At 43.8% G+C, this 19505-nt stretch overlaps 1 protein-coding gene across 1 annotated transcript in view; it reads right to left on the bottom strand.

Annotated features, from left to right (window-relative positions):
• Positions 1 to 19505, bottom strand: part of LOC309808856 (forkhead-associated domain-containing protein 1-like) — a gene marked incomplete at both ends in the record, with an annotated part of 88483 nt that overhangs the window by 26893 nt on the left and 42085 nt on the right. The window contains 2 exons of the mRNA XM_082629435.1: positions 12131 to 12367; positions 15464 to 15573. Coding sequence (XP_082485561.1) covers positions 12131 to 12367; positions 15464 to 15573 — 347 coding nt within the window. The remainder of the gene's footprint in view (positions 1 to 12130; positions 12368 to 15463; positions 15574 to 19505) is intronic.

Below are 19505 nucleotides of genomic sequence, written 5' to 3'. Positions count from 1 at the left end.
CCTGTGGGTTTTCATCCATAAATAGACCAGCTGTTGGTTCCAGATCATCCAGCACTGACTGGATGCACAGCAAAGTTCAAGAGCCGGGAGCAGGTTATGAAATGAATTCCCTCTAATGAGAATAGAGGGTAGTTTATACCTCACAGAACACTCCAGAGTTTACAGAGCCCGTTCACACATGCTACACTGATACTCGTCACAGCGTTGCTGAAGGCTGACGTTCCCATTAATGTGCGCATTTTGCAAGGGAGCCAGGTTGAGACTCAGAGAGGCGAGGCCCCCTGCTCGGGATCACGCGGCTGGTCAGACGTGGAGTCTGATTCAAACCCAGTCTTTAGTTGCCTGGTTCCTCCTTCCCAGGTGGCTCTAGGAATGAGCGTGAGAAGTTGGAGGCTGTAAAGCATGGCATGGACTCGGGAGCCGGACTGTGGCCTTCAAGTCCTGCCTCTGCCAGTTAACGGGCTTTGTGAGCACAAGGAGGACACCATATTCTGTTTCCTTTTGTTCAGTCTGCACGCGGGGTGATGGTAGTCCCAACCTGATAGGATTGTTAGAAGTATTTTAATAAGTTAACATGTGTACAGGTGCTCAGATCAAGCCTGGCACACGGCACAGGGGGATGAGCTATGACGGTCCTCTCCTCTGACTACCCACGGGGTGTTTTCTTTCTTTTGTTTTGGGTTTATTTTGGGTTTTTTTTGCTGTATGCGGGCCTCTCACAGTTGTGGCCTCTCCCATTGCAGAGCACAGGCTCCGGTCGCGCAGGCTCAGCGACCATGGCTCAGGGGCCCAGCTACTCCGCGGCATGTGGTATCTTTCCGGACCGGGGCACGAACCCGTGTCCCCTGCATCGGCAGGTGGACTCTCGACCACTGCGCCACCAGGGAAGCCCTCACGGTGTGTTTTAGCTTCAACTTCCCTCGTCCGTCTCTGGGGAAGGTAGTTGGTAATCTTTATGTGTGCATTTGTAAGCCTTGCCAGGCTCACTTAAATGCCAGTGTGGTTGTTATTAAGAGGAAATACAGGGGCTTCCCTGGTGACGAGGTGGGTGACAGTCCGCCTGCCGATGCAGGTGACGCGGGTTCGTGACCCAGTCCGGGAAGATCCCACATGCCGCGGTGCGGCTGGGTCTGTGGGCCATGGCCGCCGAGCCTGCGCATCCGGAGCCTGTGCCCCGCAATGGGAGAGGCCACAACAGTGAGAGGCCCGCGTACCGCAAAAAAAAAAAATAATAAAAAAATAAAGGAAATACAGGAATCGTGGGTGGGAGCACCACAGGCCGGCTCTATCTATGGCTGCTGTGAGCACCCTCTAAGTCCATGGCTCAGAGCCCCCTCAAGGGCGGGCCCCCCTCCAGGAGTCTAGGTCTACACGTGGGGTGCGGAAGGCTCTCCATCAAATGCAACGTTGGTAAGGGCCCGAAAGTAGCTGCCAGGCCTCGGCCTCCACAGAGCAGGTACCCGAGAGGCCGGGAAAGAGAGCTGGGCCCAGAACCCCCTCCCTCTCGGTCTGATGTGGCCAGACTGCTTGTTCTGAGTGGCCCGGACATTCCCACCTCAAGGTGCACTGTGGGCCTTTGCCCTGTGATTTTTCAGATGTCAGGCCTCAGTACTCCCACAGGGACACGTTTATTGGGGCATAAATGTCAAGCAATCCGTAGACAGGACAAGAGCTAGCTTGTTTTGTTTTTTTTTGTTTTTTTTTTGCTGTACGCGGGCTTCTCACTGTTGTGGCCTCTCCCGTTGTGGAGCACAGGCTCCGGAAGTGCAGGCTCAGTGGCCATGGCCCACGGGCCCAGCCGCTCCGCAGCATGTGGGATCTTCCCAGACCGGGGCACGAACCTGTGTCCCCTGCATCGGCAGGTGGACTGTCAACCACTGCACCACCAGGGAAGCCCCACTAGCTTGTTTTGATAGATCAAAATGGAAGTGACAAGGAGAAGGATGCAATTTCTTTTCCTTTTTTAAAAATAAATTTTATTTATTTATTAATTTATTTTTGGCTGCGTTGGGTCTTTGTTGCGGTGCATAGGCTTATTGCGGCACCTTCTCTTGTTGCGGAGCCTGGGCTCTAAGCACACGGGCTTCAGTAGTTGTGGCACGAGCGCTCAGTAGTTGTGGCGCACAGGCTTACATGCTCCACGGCAGGTGGGATCTTCCCGGACCAGGGCTCGATCCCGTGTCCCCTGCACTGGCAGGCGGATCCCTAACCCCTGTGCCACCAGGGAAGTCCTGGGTGCAATTTCTTTGTTCTCCTAAGGTAAGGTTGCCAGATTTAGGGGAGGAAAAAAGGATGTTCACTTAAAATAGGATTTCAGATAATGAATAATATTTCAGTGCAAATGTGTCCCATGCAATATTTGGGACACACACTACAACGAAATTCTAAAATTCAAATTTAACTGGGTGTCCTTACTTTATCTGGCAACCCCACCCGAAGAGAGTTCCTAAACTTCAGTCATTCATATACCACTTTCATTATTTTTCCCATGTCTCTTGGCTAGCCCCACTATAATTTCTTAGCGTTTTTCGTAGAAGCAGCTCCCTTTTTAAACTTAAAAACGTGCATTAAATTTAAAATAACTGTTATAAGAGTAAATAGAGACTCAGTGTCTTAAATAAAAATAATCCCTCCAAAAGAAGAAATACAGGAAATTCCCTGTTTACAATCAGACCAGGTTGCGGGCATCACGCTAAAAAAAAAAAAAAAAAAAAAATTGGGGGGAGGTGGTGGGCATGCCCAGGTAATGGAGTTCGGGCGTGCTGATATGGCCACCAGATGGCGCTCACAGCCTTTGGTCTTGGTTTGTATCCTTGGAAATCTTGTCATTATTACTCTGGTAGAATTAACAGAACCGTCAAGGTCTCACAAGTTTTCTGACTCGTTTCATACACCATCATGGTTCAGAGTCTAGGACATTTGGGGCAGTTACACTTACTTTTTCCCTGGGGCACCTGAGACATTATTGGGGGGGGTCTATGCTAGAAGTTGCGGGGACACAGGCCACTCTGACCCCCACTCTCCCCAAGGCTATACTTTTGCATGTTTGTGCTTTGGAAACTTTGAGTGAAAAAATTCTTTCACATCTTACTTTTCTCTGTTGGGGGGAAATACAACTTTTCCATAAAAGGTCCTTGGAACACTGAAAGTGTTTGTAAGCTCTTCTCAGCTTAATGCTTTTATTTGCATGATACCAGAGATAGAACACACAGAGACAAACTTCCAGAAGGGAAAACATACGTTCCCCTCTAAGACTCCAGTGGTTTTGACAGATTGAAAATATTTCAATCTGAGTGTCAGAGTTTTAGGATTTTGGATTGCTGGAAAACTCCAAAGAGTCTTCAAACCTCTTTGATACTTTTACTATCAAAGTAAATATCCATATTGTTTGTAATGGCATAAATTCCAAGATGTTTAATGTCTGTTAAGCTGTGTAATAAAATGGGCACTGAATCATAAGAAAGTTAAGAGTGCTAGGAGGAGTGATTCTTTCAGGATGATAATTTGGTTTCTAATTAGCACAGGCGTATAAGAGCACATGGAGGTAAGAATTTTCTAGTGATACTGTAGCAGATCGAAGATCTCTGAGAGCAAATCATTATGCACACACCTTCGGGGACCAGGGAAAACACATAAAGTAATCAGAACCATAAATCAACCTGCCATGTGGCTTACACTTCTGGTGGAATGCTCTGCAGGCAGTAGAATAGTTAAGAAACTAAAATGTCAGTGGTTGAAACTCGATTTGAGTTCAAACCGATGGAGCCTCTGGTTCATATATGCCTTGCTATAAAATATTCTTCTTCAGTTATAAGTGAAGCTCCAGTGGTAGGGGAGGCAAGAGCATGATGCATCAGTGTAATTATTTCTAGATAATTTCTTTGTAAAAAAACATTTTTTCCCCCAGATATCGGCAGCCACTTTAAATAATACTCAAATTGGGACCGGCTGATATTCAAAGCTATGTGGAAATTATATAATATTCTATGTCAAATATATTTCAATTATTTAAAAAATGGTATGTGGGGAATTCCCTGGCAGTCCAGTGGTTAGGACTCTGTGCTTCCACTGCTGGAGGCCTGGGTTTGATCCCTGGTCAGGGAACTAAGATCCTGCAAGCTGCGTGGTATGGCCAAAAATAAAAAAGGTATGTGGGAATAATTCAGCCTCATCCATGTACCTGAAAAAGACATGTCATTTTCTCAGGAAAGCTCTGAAATGGGAGAATAACTGAAAGGAATATTTCAGCAAAATTGGGTTCAGTTCAAGAAAAAGATGCTCATTAATGTGTCAGCTACATGTCAAGGTAGCTGTTTGCACTAATAATTCCTACAGGACCTGTTACTTTCATTGTTTTTTCAAAACCAGGTTTGAAGGAGAGTCATTAGTTCATTTAAATATTAGAGCATGTATTTGTTGACTTGTTTTTTCTGTCTCCCTCACTAGAGCATAACAGGGGGAAGGATCATGTCTGTCTTGTTCTCTGCTGAATTCTCAGAGCCTGGAAGAGGGCATGGCACGGGATAGGCCCCCCAAAATATTTCTTTGGATTAATGGACGGATGGGTGGATGGATGAATAAAGAACAGACAAACAGACACGGTCCTAACAGAGTTCTAGAAGGTTACTGGGCCCAACCTTTGCCTTCATGGAGCTTACAGTTTCCTGCTAGAATCTCCTAGGTTCACCATACACAATCTGTGTCCTTTCTAGAGCACCATTTCTAGGATTGAAACTGTGTACCTAGAATCGGTTACAGAGGGAAAGACAGTAAACAGAGAACAAGAGAACAAAGGCCCCCAAGCATTGACTATGGTTTTTTTTTTCCTCTCTCCTTTTTAAAAATGTTTATTTATTTATATTTTTCTTATTAGTCACCCATTTTATACACATCAGTGTATACATGTAAATCCCAATCTCTCAATTCATCATACCAACACCACCACCCCCTGCCGCTTTCTCCCCTTGGTGTCCATACGTTTGTTCTCTACATGTGTGTCTCCATTTCTGCTCTGCAAACTGGTTCATCTTTACCATTTTTCTAGGTTCCACATATATGCATTAATATATGATATTTGTTCTTCTCTTTCTGACTTACTTCACTCTGTATGGCAGTCTCTAGATGCATCCACGTCTCTACAAATGACCCAATTTTGTTCCTTTTTATGGCTGAGTAATATTCCATTGTATATATGTACCACTTCCTCTTTAACCATTCGTCCGTCGATGGGCATTTAGGTTGCTTCCATGATCTGGCTGTTGTAAATAGTACTGCAATGAACATTGGGGTGCATGTGGCTTTTTGAATTATGGTTTTTTCTGGGTATATGCCCAGTAGTGGGATTGCTGGGTCCTATGGTAATTCTATTTTTCGTTTTGTAAGGAACCTCCATACTGTTCTCCATCGTGGCTGTATCAATTTACATTCCCACCAACAGTGCAAGACGGTCCCCTTTTCTCCACACCTTCTCCAGCATTTGTTGTTTGTAGATTTTCTGATGATGCCCATTCTAACTGGTGTGAGGTGATACCTCATTGCAGTTTTGATTTGCATTTCTCTAATAATTAATGATGTTGAGCAGCTTTTCATGTGCTTCTTGGCCAGCGGTATATCTTCTTTGGAGAAACGTCTATTTAGGTATTCTGCACATTTTTGGATTGGGTTGTTTGTTTTTTTAATATTGAGCTGCATGAGCTCTTTATATATTTTGGATATTAATCATTTGTCAGTTGCTTCCTTTGCAAATATTTTCCCCCAGTCTGAGGGTTGTCTTTTCATCCTGTTTATGGTTTCCTTTGCTGTGCAAAAGCTTTGAAGTTTCATTAGGTCCCATTTGTTTATTTTTGTATTTATCTCCATTACTCTAGGAAGTGGATCAAAAAATATCTTGCTGTGATTTATGTCAAAGAGTGTTCTTCCTATGTTTTCCTCTAAGAATTTTAGAGTGTCTGGTCTTACATTTAGGTCTCTAATCCGTTTTGAGTTTATTTTTGTGTATGGCGTTAGGGAGTGTTCTAATTTCATTCTTTTACATGTAGCTGTCCAGTTTTCCCAGCACCACTTATTGAAGAGACTGTCTTTTCTCCACTGTATATCCTTGACTCCTTTGTCATAGATTAGTTGACCATAGGTGTGTGGGTTTATCTCTGGGCTTTCTATTCTGTTCCATTGACCTATATTTCTGTTTTTGTGCCAGTACCATATTGTCTTGATTACTGTGGCTTTGTAGTATAGGCTGAAGTTAGGGAGTCTGATTCCTCCAGCTCCATTTTTTTCCTTCAAGACTGCTTTGGCTATTCGGGGTCTTTTGTGTCTCCACACAAATTTTAAGCTTTTCTGTTCTAGTTCTCTAAAAAATGCCATTGGTAATTTGATAGGGATTGCATTGAATCTGTAGATTGCTTTGGGTAGTAGAGTCATTTTCACAATATTGATGCTTCCAATCCAAGAACATGGTATATCTCTCCATCTGTTGCTATCATCTTTAATTGCTTTCATCAGTGTCTTACAGTTTTCTGCATACAGGTCTTTGTCTCCCTAGGTAGGTTTATTCCTAGCTATTGTATTTTTTGGTTGCAGTGGTACATGAGAGTGTTTCCTTAATTTCTCTTTCAGATTTTTCATCATTAGTGTATAGGAATGCAAGAGATTTCTGTGCATTCATTTTGTGTCCTGCAACTTGACCAAGTTCATTGATTAGCTCTAGTAGATTTCTGGTGGCATCTTTAGGATTCTCTCTGTAGAGTATCCTGTCATCTGCAAACAGTGACAGTTTTACTTCTTCTTTTTCAATTTGGATACCTTTTATTGCTTTTTCTTCACTGATTGCTGTGGCTAGGACTTCCAAAACTATGTTGAAGAATAGTAGTGAGAGTGGACATCCTTGTCTTGTTCCTGATCTTAGAGGAAATGCTTTCAGTTTTTCACCATTGAGAATGATGTTTGCTGTGCCTTTGTCATATATGGCCTTTACTATGGTGAAGTAGGTTCCCTCTATGCCCACTTTCTGGAGAGTTTATATCATAAATCAGAGTTGAATTTTGTCAAAAGCTTTTTCTGCATCCATTGAGATGATCATATGGTTTTTCTTTTTCAATTTGTTAATATGGTGTATCACATTGATTGATTTGCATATATTGAAGAATCCTTGCCTCTCTGGGATAAATCCCACTTGATCATGGTGTATGATCCTTTTAATGTGTTGTTGGATTCTGTTTGCTAGTATTTTGTTGAGGATTTTTGCATCTATATTCATCAGTGATATTGGTCTGTAATTTTCTTTTTTTGTAGTATCTTTGTCTGGTTTTGGTATCAGGGTGATGGTGGCCTCAGAGAATGAGTTTGGGAGTGTTCCTTCCTCTGCAATTTTTTGGAAGAGTTTGAGAAAGATGGGTGTTAGCTCGTCTCTAAATGTTTGATAGCATTCACCTGTGAAGCCTTCTGGTCCTGGACTTCTGTTTGTTGGAAGATTTTTAATCACACTTTCAATTTCATTACTTGTGATTGGTCTGTTCATATTTTCTATTTCTTCCTGGTTCAGACTTGAAAGGTTATAACTTTCTAAGAATTTGTTCATGTCTTCCAGGTTGTCCATTTTATTGGCATAGAGTTGCTTGTAGTTGTCTCTTAGGATGCTTTGTATTTCTGCGGTGTCTGTTGTAACTTCTTTTTCCTTTCTAATTTTATTGATTTGAGTCCTCTCCCTCTTTTTCTTGATGAGTCTGGCTAATGGTTTATCAATTTTGTTTAACTTCTCAAAGAACCAGCTTTTAGTTTTATTGATCTTTGCTATTGGTTTCTTTGTTTCTATTTCATTTATTTCTGCTCTGATCTTTATGATTTCTTTCCTTCTGCTAACTTTGGGTTTTGTTTGTTCTTCTTTCTCTAGTTCCTTTAGGTGTAACGTTAGATTGTTTATTTGAGATTTTTCTTGTTTCTTGAGGTGGGCTTGTATAGCTATGAACTTCCCTCTTAGAACTATGGGATGCTTTTGCTGCATCCCATAGGTTTTGGAACGTCATGTTTTCATTGTCATTTGTCTCAAGGTATTTTTTGATTTCCTCTTTGATTTCTTCAGTGATCTCTTGGTTATTTAGTAACGTACTGTTTAGCCTCTATGTGTTTGTGTTTTTTACAGGTTTTTCCCTGTAATTCATTTCTAATCTCATAGCGTTGTGGTCAGAAAAGATGCTTGATATGATTTTAATTTTCTTAAATTTCCTGAGGCTTGATTTTTGACCCAAGACGTGATCTATCCTGGAAAATGTTCCATGCGCACTTGAGAAGAAAGTGTAATCTACTGTTTTAGGATGGAATGTCCTACAAATATCAATTAAATCTATCTGGTCTATTGTGTCATTTAAAGCTTGTGTTTCCTTATTAATTTTCTCTTTGGATGATCTGTCCATTGGTGTAAGTGAGGTGTTCAAGTCCCCCACTATTATTGTGTTACTGTTGATTTCCTCTTTTAGAGCTGTTAGCGATTGCCTTTTGTATTGAGGTGTTCCTATGTTGGGTGCATATATATTTATAATTGTTATATCTTCCTCTTGGATTGATCCCTTGATCATTACGTAGTGTCCTTCCTTGTCTCTTTTTTTTTTTTTTTTTTTTTTTTTTGCTGTACGCGGGCCTCTCACTGTTGTGGCCTCTCCCGTTGCGGAGCACAGGCTCCGAACGCGCAGGCTCAGCGGCCATGGCTCACGGGCCCAGCCGCTCCGCGGCATATGGGATCCTCCCAGACCGGGGCACGAACCCGTATCCCCTGCATCGGCAGGCGGACTCTCAACCACTGCGCCACCAGGGAGGCCCCTTCCTTGTCTCTTGTAACATTCTTTATTTTAAAGTGTATTTTACCTGATATGAGTATTGCTACTCCAGCTTTCCTTTGATTTCCATTTGCATGGAATATCTTTTTCCATCCCCTCACTTTCAGTCTGTATGTGTCCCTAGGTCTGAAGTGGGTCGCCTGGAGACAGCATATAGATGGGTCTTGTTTTTGTATCCTTTCAGCAACCCTGTGTCTTTTGGTTAGAGCATTTGATCCATTCACATTTAAGGTAATTATCGATATGTATGTTTCTATGACCATTTTCTTAATTGTTTTGGGTTTGTTTTTGTAGGTCCTTTTCTTCTCTTGTGTTTCCCACTTAGAGAAGTTCCTTTAACATTTGTTGTAGAGCTGGTTTGGTGGTGCTCAATTCTCTTAGCTTTTGCTTGTCTGTCAAGCTTTTGATTTCTCCATCGAATCTCAATGAGATCCTTGCTGGGTAGAGTAATCTTGGTTGTAGGTTCTTCCCTTTCATCACTTTAAGTATATCATGCCACTCCCTTCTGGTTGGTAGAGTTTCTGCTGAGAAATCAGCTGTTAAACTTCTGGGAGTTCCCTTGTATGTTATTTGTCATTTTTCCCTTGCTGCTGTCAATAATTTTTCTTTAATTTTTGCCAAGTTGATTACTATGTGTCTCGGTGTGTTTCTCCTTGGGTTTCTCCTGTATGGGACTCTCTGTGCTTCCTGGACTTGGGTGGCTATTTCCTTTCCGATGTTAGGGAAGTTTTTGACTATAATCTCTTCAATATCTTCTCGGGTCCTTTCTCTCTCTCTTCTCCTTCTGGGACCCGTATAATGTGAACGTTGTTGTGTTTAATGTTGTCCCAGAGGTCTCTTAAGCTGTCTTCATTTCTTTTCATTCTTTTTTCTTTATTCTGTTCCGCAGCAGTGAATTCCACCATTCTGTCTTCCAGGTCACTTATCCGTTCTTTTGCCTCAGTTATTCTATTGATTCCTTCTAGTGTGTTTTTTTTTTCAGTTATTGTATTGTTCATCTCTGTTTGTTTGTACTTGAATTCTTCTAGATCTTTGTTAAACATTTCTTGCATCTTCTCGATCTTTGCCTCCATTCTTTTTCTGAGGTCCAGGATCATCTTCACTATCATTATTCTGAATTCTTTTTCTGGAAGGTTGCCTATCTCCATTTCATTTAGTTGTTTTCTGGGGTTTTACCTTGTTCTTTCATCTGTTACATAGCCCTCTGCCTTTTCATCTTTTCTGTCTTTCTGTGAATATTGTTTTTGTTCCACAAGCTGCAGGATTGTAGTTCTTCTTGTTGCTGCTGTCTGCCCTCTGGTGGATGAGGCTATCTAAGAGGCTTGTGGAAGTTTCCTGATAGGAGGGACTGGTGGTGGGTAGAGCTGGCTGTGGCATTGGTAGGCAGAGCTCAGTAAAACTTTAATCTGCTTGTCTGCTGATGGGTGGGTCTGGGTTCCCTCCCTGTTAGTTGTTTGGCCTGAAGTGACCCAACACTGGAGCCTACCCGGGCTCTTTGGTGGGGATAATGGCATACTCTGGGAGGGCTCATGCCAAGGAATACTTCCCAGAACTTCTGCTGCCAGTGTCCTTGTCCCTTGGTGAGCCACAGCTGCCCCCCGCCTCTGCAGGAGACCCACCAACACTAGCAGGTAGGTCAGGTTCAGTCTCCTATGGGGTCACTGCTCCTTCCCCTGGGTCCCAATGCACACACTACTTTGTGTGTGCCCTCCAAGAGTGGAATCGCTCTTTCCCCCAGTCCTGCCAAAGTCCTGCAATCAAATCCCACTAGCCTTCAAAGTCTGAGTCTCTAGGAATTCCTCCTCCCATTGCCGGACCCCCAGGTTGGGAAGCCCGACGTGGGGCTCAGAACCTTCACTCCAGTGGGTGGACTTCTGTGGTATAAGTGTTCTCCAGTTTGTGAGTCACCCACCCAGCAGTGATGGGATTTGATTTCATTGGGATTGCGCCCCTCCTACTGTCTCTTTGCGCCTTCTCCTTTGTCTTTGCATGTGGGGTATCTTTTTTGGTGAGTTCCAGTGTCTTCCTGTCGATGATTGTTCAGCAGTTAGTTGTGATTCCAGTGTTCTCGAAAGAGGGAGTGACAGCATGTCCTTCTACTCCGTCATGTTGAACCAAATCTGACTACGGTTTTAAGCAGAATTATGCACTGAGGCCAAAATTCATCAATTTCCAATTGCTTTTTTATCAACGTTGTTGAGATATAATTTACGTACCAGATCAGTGGCCAATTTTAAAGTAGTTCTTTAAAACTTAAGAAAAATTTTTTTTTTCTTTTGGATTTAGTTTCAGGAGGAAGGAAGTTGACTGGTAAATCCAGACATTCTGGGTGGAGAATTTTTGGTGAAATTCCCTATAAATGAACCAGCAGCTGCCTTCAGGGTTTGATAAAGGCCTCAGTGTTTGGAACACTGTGGGGTTCCTTCTCCCCATCTCCAGCTCTTTCTGGCTGGTCCGGGTGGGTGTGAGAAGTGGTCACTGAAGCGACAGGAGTTGGGTGGAAATGCAAAGTGGGTGTGAAAGCATGAGGTGTACAAGGTGGCAGAGCTGAGCCCAAATCACATCACTGTCTCTCACTTGCTGTGCAAGCTGTAACAAGCTCCTGGGCATCGCTGAGCGTGCCTCAGTCTCCTCATCTGTAGAATGGCATGTGTCAGAAGACTGAGGTTTAAATAGCTAATGAGGGGACTTCCCTCATGGTGCAGTGTTTAAGAATCCCCCTGCCAATGCAGGGGACAGGAGTTCGAGCCCTGGTCCAGGAAGATCCCACATGCTGTGGAGAAACTATGCCCGTGGGCCACAACTACTGAGCCTACACTCTAGAGTCCGTGAGCCACAGCTACTGAAGCCCTCATGCTGCAACTACTGAAGCCCACGTGCCTAGAGCCCATGCTCTGCAGCAAGAGAAGCCACTGAAATGAGAAGCCCATGCACCACAGTGAAGAGTAGACCCTGCTCACTGCAACTAGAGAAAGCCCGTGCACAGCAACGAAGACCCAATGCAGCCATAAATAAATAAATTAAATAAATTAAATAAATAAATAAATAAATAAATAAATAAGCTAATGCACCCAAAGCACCTGCACCGGGGCCTGAACATGGTAGGCACTTAATCAAATCTAATATTGTTCTTACAAGGCTAGAAACTTGCCAACCCTGCACTCCCTGGAACTGTACTCCTCACCATGCTGTGCTCACTGCCCATTTCTAACTACCTGGGTGGCTCCCCCCAGGCTCTACCTGAGAGCTGTCACCCTGTGTTGTGACCCCAAGGCCCCGACCCACTTGTCTCTGAGCCCTACCTGGTTTTTCAAGCTCTGGATCTCTCTCTGTTGGGCATCGTCCTCTTCATGCAGAACCTGAAACTTGGGCGGGATCACCCTCTCCTTCTGCCTGGAGGCAGCTGTTTCCAACAGCTTCTGGCTCAGGTTGGCCACTTGGTTCTGCAGGCTTGCTATCACGGTGTCTTTGTATTTAGATTCAAGTTCAAAATCGGAGAGACGGCTGACTTCTTTTCCCAGCAGCAGAATTATTTCATCCTGGGTGGAGGACAGATGGGAAATTTACTAGGTGTGGGTCTGGGTGTAAGGCTGAGCCCATTTAAAGAAAGACAGGAAAAATATGGTATCATTCTTTGGGAAGGTGAGGGCAGGCAGGGAGGGAAAAGGCAGACTTTCAAGGCTATCTCTGTCACTTCGAAAATCTCATAGAGACAAGAATTGGGTTAAAATGAGGTAATTGTATATAGACTCCTGTAATGGATGTCTATACCTCACAGGTACGGACACTTTCCTTTCCCTGAGAATTAGACTTTCATATTAAGAACAACCATCCCACTTGGGAACATTTGTTGCTAGAAAGTTTACTTAGAGTGTTTTCATTTATAATATACAGCCTAGCACACTGGGGACCTAGGAAAGGTAGTTAGGAAAACAACATTCTGTTTGACCACATTCTGCCTATAATGAGGGTTATTTGTTTTAACTTAAAACATTCTTAACTATTTGTTTTCCCTTTCCTCTCTTCTAATATTTCCTGCCTCTTTTGGCTATTCATGTATGAATTTTTTCCAGGTAACTCAATCTGGAAAGTAAATGAGACAGGAATACTGATTTATTTGCATGGGCTCATGTAAACTTTTGGCTGGAAAAACAAAATTGCTGGTAGACTGTACCCACAGGTATAATTAACCCTGTCCTCCATCTCTCCAGTGATAAAGCTCTGCAGCCAAAGAATTGGTTAGGTTTTCCAAAAAAGGAAAAAAAAATTCCCCCAAATTTCTCACCAGACGTTATCAATAAAATGTCAGAAAAACTGAAGAAGAAGAAGAAGAAAAAATTCCCCAGAGGCCTTTTCCAAAGCAGTCATGGGAGGAGGTAAATGGGCAATTTCTGGGCCAGCTCATTCCCAGGAGAGCCGTCCAGTCAGCCTCACGACCTGCTAGCTCCGTGACCTGGGGAAGGACAGGGTCTTGCTCATGAGAAAGCCTGTCTGACATTGCCAGCTGCTGCCAGGGGCCTTCCTTTGGGTCCTTGTGAAAGTTGGTGGCAAAACTTCAAGAGAGAGCATCAGACATATTCCCTACTCCTGGGCAGTTTCCCCTGTTTCACCCTGTTATGATCAGCCAGGTGCTTATTCATTTTTCATGCAACGAACATTCATCGGGCAGCAACTAAGTGCCAGGCCCCGTGCCAGTGCTGGAATATAAGAAGTTTGCAGAGGGCAGTGGACAGCTGTGGGTTCTGCTTTCCTGGTGAGGGTCCCCTTGCCCTTCTGGAGGGAGCGTTCCTCCTTCCATGGGGTCTGGGTAGGATTGTCAGTCATGTGCCCTGCTCCTTCCTGTCCCACCTCCCCATGTGCATGTGGCCCAAGCTGGTCAATCAGAGATTTCACACATCGATTACAGAGGGAGAGCATCTTGCCTTCTTTTGGATCATAAACTTTAAATATGTAGGCTTGTTTGCCTGAGTTTGTCTTTTCTGACACACAAAGCCAGCGTCATGTAGAAAGCCAGACTCTGAGGGAAACAGAGGGGAGAGGTTGGTAGTGAGGAGGTGTTCTGATGACATTATTCAAGCTCCTGGATCTAGCCATACCTGAAGCTAGTGGCCCTTTAAATTTTCCAATAAGTTGAGCTAATCGATGCTCCCCCTCAAGCTAATTTGTTTATTGTCACTTGAAGGAGTCCTGGCAAGTTAGGGTAGAAATGGCTTATAAAGAGAAAGAATTCTTTCTATTATAAATAGAAAAAATGATAAATGGCTTATAAACATTTTCTATAAATAGAAAAAATTATAGTGGTTGCACTATATTTCCGAGTTAAAATTGAGGCAGGTTGAAAAATGGCAACAAATACTTTGCAGTTTTGCCATCCAGTCTATTTCCCCACCCTCTAGTCTGGGCTGGCCCCGTGACTTGCTTTAACCAACGGAATGGAGTGGAAGTGATGCTGCATGATCTCCAGGCAAGTTCTTACAGGCTGTGCAGCTTCTGCTCTGGCCCCCTGGGAACCCTGAGACCACCGTGCTGTGATGAAAAACCACATGCACAAAGGGGCGCACCAGTCCAGGCATCCTGGCTGAGGCCCTAGATGTGGGAAGGAGGCCAATGGAGACCGACCACCAAACTGGCCAAGCCAGCGGCTGACTGAGGCCGCATGAGTGAGGCCAGGGGACGTGAGCAAAGGAACCTTCCAGGTCAACCCATAGATTCTGGGGAATAATGAATTGCTGTTTGAAGCCGCTAAGTTTTGGGATGGCTTGTTACACAGCGATAAATACAGAATCTGAGCGTGGCTTCTCGCCTTTCTGCAACATTTTTCAGAGTCTGGTCCCAGGATGCCTGGGTTGGAACCCCCTGCCTCCTGAAGGTTTGGATTTCCGTGTCTGACAAGAACCCCAGGTAGGTCTGCTCCTCACAAACTCTGAGAATTGCTGCAGGAGCAGGCCCTGGCCCTGAAGGAAAGCGAGATATTATAGACTGCTTCTTTTAGAGTAACTTTCGAGTCGTGTCTAAGTGGGGAGAAATTGACCTGGGCCCTTCCCAGGATGGCTTGAATCCACCTGTTCTGCTCACATCCCTGCTTTAAACCTCTCTGGTTCTTTAACGAGTCTCTCGGCCCACGCCTCCCTGACTTCAGGGCTCAATTCCTCCTGCTAGGAACGTGTTTTTGCGTCACTGTTCCATCACTGAAGGTTGACCAAGTGATTACTGTGTGGGAGTTAGAAGTACCCGCTGAGAAGCTAACCAGACCTCGCTTTGAATCCTAACACTGCTCCTTGCACTGGGCAGCCGTGAACACATCACTGAACCTCTCTGAGCTTCAGTTTCCTCATCTGCAAAGTGAGGCTGATAAAATCTATTTTGAAGTTGGTGAAGATTAACGAGCTAATAAATGTCAAGTGCACAGGACATGGCCCAGCACACAGTAGGTGCTCAGTACCTTGTAGTTGTAGATGTTATTTGGGATAAAATGAGCAGTGGCCAAACCTGGCTGAATGTCTTGGGAGGAAGAGGTGGTTTCTTGGAAGTAGGAAAAAGGGACAGTCCTTGAGACACAGAGAACAAGAGGCAGTGGCAATCTCTCCATGGTCCCTCTTGCTGCTGTAGCTCTGTGCTTCCCCAAGACCCCTCACCTTATCGTGCTGGGACAGGTCCTGGTCCACAAAAATTTCTCTGTAGGGCTCTGCCCCAGGAATTTCCTCGGCCACTGATTGTTCCGACAGTTCCGCCGCGTTGGTCCACACTAACACACAAGATCAACAGAGAATGCAGAGGAGACAGTGAGTTTCCCCAAAGTCTTAAAGAATATTTTCAGATTAACCTTCACATTCATGAGACTTATGCACTGAAAGCATTACAGGAGGACTGGAAAGGGTAAGAGCTGCCTCATTTCTCTTCCCCAGCGTTAACTGCACTGATGCACTGTGGTGTGCCTCTTTCCAGACTTTTTTCTATGCCGCATAAGAGCTGATGACCTTGGGCAAGTCATTTGCTCTTTCTAAGCCTTCGTTTCCACATACATAATTCAGGATCCCTGATAGTCTCTGTTATAAAGGGCTATCTGGAGATTAAATAGAATAATGATATAGAGCAGGGGTTGGCAAACTATGGCCCTGCGGCCAAATCTGGCCTTCTGCCTATGTTTGTAAATAAAGTTTTATTGCAACACAGCCACAGTGATTCATTTACATATTATTTATGGCTGCTTTCCAGCTACAAAGGCAGAGCTGAGTAGTTGCAGCAGAGACCATGTGACCCACAAGTCCTAAAGTATTTACTATCTGGCTCTTTACAGGAAAAGTTTGCTGACCCCTCATGTAGCGCATTTAGCGCTAAACATTAGCTATATTTTTTATTGCAGTCATATCTTGTCAAAAAACAAAAATGCATTTACATGACAGAGATTCTTATCCAGCTTACTTTTCAGCTAACAATATCAAAAACATCTCCCCATGTCAGTATTTGTAGCTGTACTTGGTTCTTTTCCAGGGTAGCATTGTGGTCCATTGTCCAAGTGTGCCAAACGTGTTTAACTAGGATCCACTTGATAGACATTTAAGCTTTCCTATATTTTTTCTTATTTACCCCAGTATTACAAGGCCTTTTTATATGACTTTCAGGGATTATGGCATTGTGTTTGGGGACCCCACTCTGTATCACATCAGACATCTCGCAATTCACTCACATCAACACTGAATACATTTCTTTTTATTGGTGTAGAAACGTTTGTAAAGATTTCTATAATTCTACGTGTGAGATCACTTGGGCCCAAGCAGCATATTTTAAATTTCCAAGCGACTATGGTTTCTGGACAGTCACTGCACATTCTTATCTTCCTGTGAAGTGAGAAACTGAACAAATTGTTTTCAGTGGTGATGAAACTTTAATGAGTATTAACATTAATGATGAATGAAGCACACACTGTCATGTTTGTGGACATTCATCATTTATTCATTTTGCTTCTGTATTTTTTATTTATGCATTTTAGAGTCAAAGATTCCTGCCCCCCAGCCAGGTCTCAAACCTGTTTGTGGACCCCAGAACCTCTAGTGGACATAGCTGATGGCCTGTGGTGCCCAGAGAATGCACAGCCTTGCGTGTTGAATGAGCAGCCCTGGCCACACTGGTTCCTGGGGCACGAGGAACAGAAGGGCCTGGAACTTCAGCAGCTGCCCATTTTCTCTCCCTCCACCTCCCAACTAGGTCCATGATTAGCAAACTTTTATTTGAAGCTCACTGCCCCCATCTGACTCTCTTGGATCCTGAGCAGCTAAGTCCTAACTGACTATAGCAGCAGTGCCTGATAGAGAAATAAAGGGAGCTACAGAATGCAATTTTCAATTTTCTCGTAGTCACGTTAAAAAGGTAAAAAGAAGAGAGGAATTTTTAATGATCAATTTTATTTAACCCAATACATTAAAAAGCATCATTTCAACACGTGATCGACAAAAAATATGGAGATATTTTATATTCTTTTTCTTCGAGGCATGAAGCCTTTGAAATCTGGGGTTTATTTTACACTGATTGCGCATCTCAATTTGGAAACTGAGTTTTCAGGAGGAAGAGTTGATCTGTTTTCAGATTCCTCAAGAAATCGGCTCTCATTGGAGGAAGGTACTGACTGGCCTGTGTCCCCAGGGAGGGCCTCGGGGTCTGACCCTAACTGGGCCCCTGTCCAGTCTCAGCTTAGAGTTCTGGCGTCTGATGCCATCTCTAGGGGTGACTCCGGCTGCCTCTACGACCGTGTCGTGGCTGTCTTGAGGGACGCTTCCCTGCAAGATGATGGCCGGAGGGGGGACTTCATAAAACTTACAGAACAGGCTGATCGATGGGGTCCCTTTACTGGGGAAGGTGTGTTTACTCAAAGTCTTTGTGGGGCTAGAATTTGCTCTGAGACTTGCTTTCCTTACACCCAGGCAGGGAGGTGCGGGAGCAGTTACCCCTCACCTGCCCCAAACTTCTTTACCGGCTACTGTTATTTATCAAAAAGAACCTAAGGGCCATGTATGACCAAACCGGCTTAACTCTAGCTGCTGGATCCTTCGGAGGTCCCAGTGGGGAGAAGCCCCAGGGAGAGTCGGGAGGGCTGGGGCGGTGGGACGGTGGATATGGGGACGCAGGCACTTTAAGAATTTTCGGGCATGAGCTGTTGGCCAAAAGGCAGGGGAGTTACTTTAATATTTTAACAACCCCCAGCTGTCCTGGTGCGCTCCAATAATCACCAGTCTGCACCAGGGGCAGTATGTGTGCACCTTAACTGTGTCTTTCAGACATTGTAAGTTGTAAATAAAAGTTAAATAACAATCATGGTTAGGTAATAACTTAATTTTTAAATTTTAATATTTAAAATTTAAATATTAAAATTTTAAAATATTTAAATTATTAAGATTGTAAAATTTAAAATTTAAATATTAAAATATTAAATATTTTAATATTTACTGAATGTTCGCTATGCACCAGGCGCTGTGCTCAGCACTTACAGGCAGGATACGATTTCGTCTTCATAACAACCCAGTGAGATAGGCATTATTATTCCCATCTCCATTTTATACGTGAGAGATATGAGGCACAGAGACGGCAAGTCACCTGCTCAAGGACACACAGCTGGTAAGTGGTAGAGTCAAGGGATGAACCTAAGTTTGTTGGATTCAGAGCCTATGCTTTTAACCACTATGTAGTCAATGTATTGAAGTGGGAAGATGTTTATGACATATTACTGAATTTTAAAAATCAGGTAGGGAATTCCTTGGCAGTCCAGTGATTAGAATTCTGTGCTTCCACTGCAGGGGGCACAGGTTCCATCCCTGGCTGGGGAACAAAGATCCTGCAAGCTGAGCGGCACGGCTAAAAAAAGAAAAAAAAAGGTTACCTATGTTAGGTTCATATGATCCTATTATTGGGAAAAATATATATATATATGAATCAAGATGCTATTTTAATAAGTCACTCCACATATTTTCTTTTCTCAGTAATTCTTCCCCACCTCCCATGAGCTCTTGCCATTAAGATTTGGCCTTGGAGCTGACGTTTTATTGCCTTGTGGTAAAGGAAGGATGAGTATTAACTAGAACAGGGTGAGTTTTCCCCCAGGCAAAATGACGTTTTCATTTTTGACAACGTCTGGAGACATTTTTGAGAACCACAGTTAGGGGGGGTGGTGGTGTTGCTACTGGTATCTCTGGTGGGTAGGAGTCAGGGATGCTGCTAAACACTCTACAGTGGACAGGACAGATCCTTCAACAAGGAGTTATGCGACCCACCTGTCACTGTGCCAAGATTGAGAAACCCTGACCTGATCTGCAGTAAATAAATCCTTGGCTTTGGGTTTTCAAATAGAATTTTTCAAGTCTAAAGCAAGGTGACAGTCTAACAGTAAACCAATTTAATTGGAAGAGCCCAGCTTTGCTAAGAGAGGAAAGAGCTTTCTCAGAACCCTTAAAAAGAGGTGTTTTCTGTCAAGAGACAGCATGGAGGACTGGAGCACAGAGTTTTCTCTAAAGCGTGCAGTAGAGAGGCCCAGACACAAAGGAACTCCCCATGACACGGGAAGATGAAAGTCCTTTTCTGAGGATGGCGAGAGTGTCAGGGGAACGAGGGCAAACGTTTGGAAACATGAGACCTGGCTGAGAGGCTGAGGAGATAGAGCCCAGGTAGATGTGAGGGACTCTAAGCCAT

Source organism: Mesoplodon mirus, assembly GCF_964341445.2.
Source record: "Mesoplodon mirus genome assembly, chromosome: 7".
NCBI classification, from domain to species: domain Eukaryota; kingdom Metazoa; phylum Chordata; class Mammalia; order Artiodactyla; family Ziphiidae; genus Mesoplodon; species Mesoplodon mirus.
This window is presented reverse-complemented; position numbering and strand designations above follow the sequence as displayed.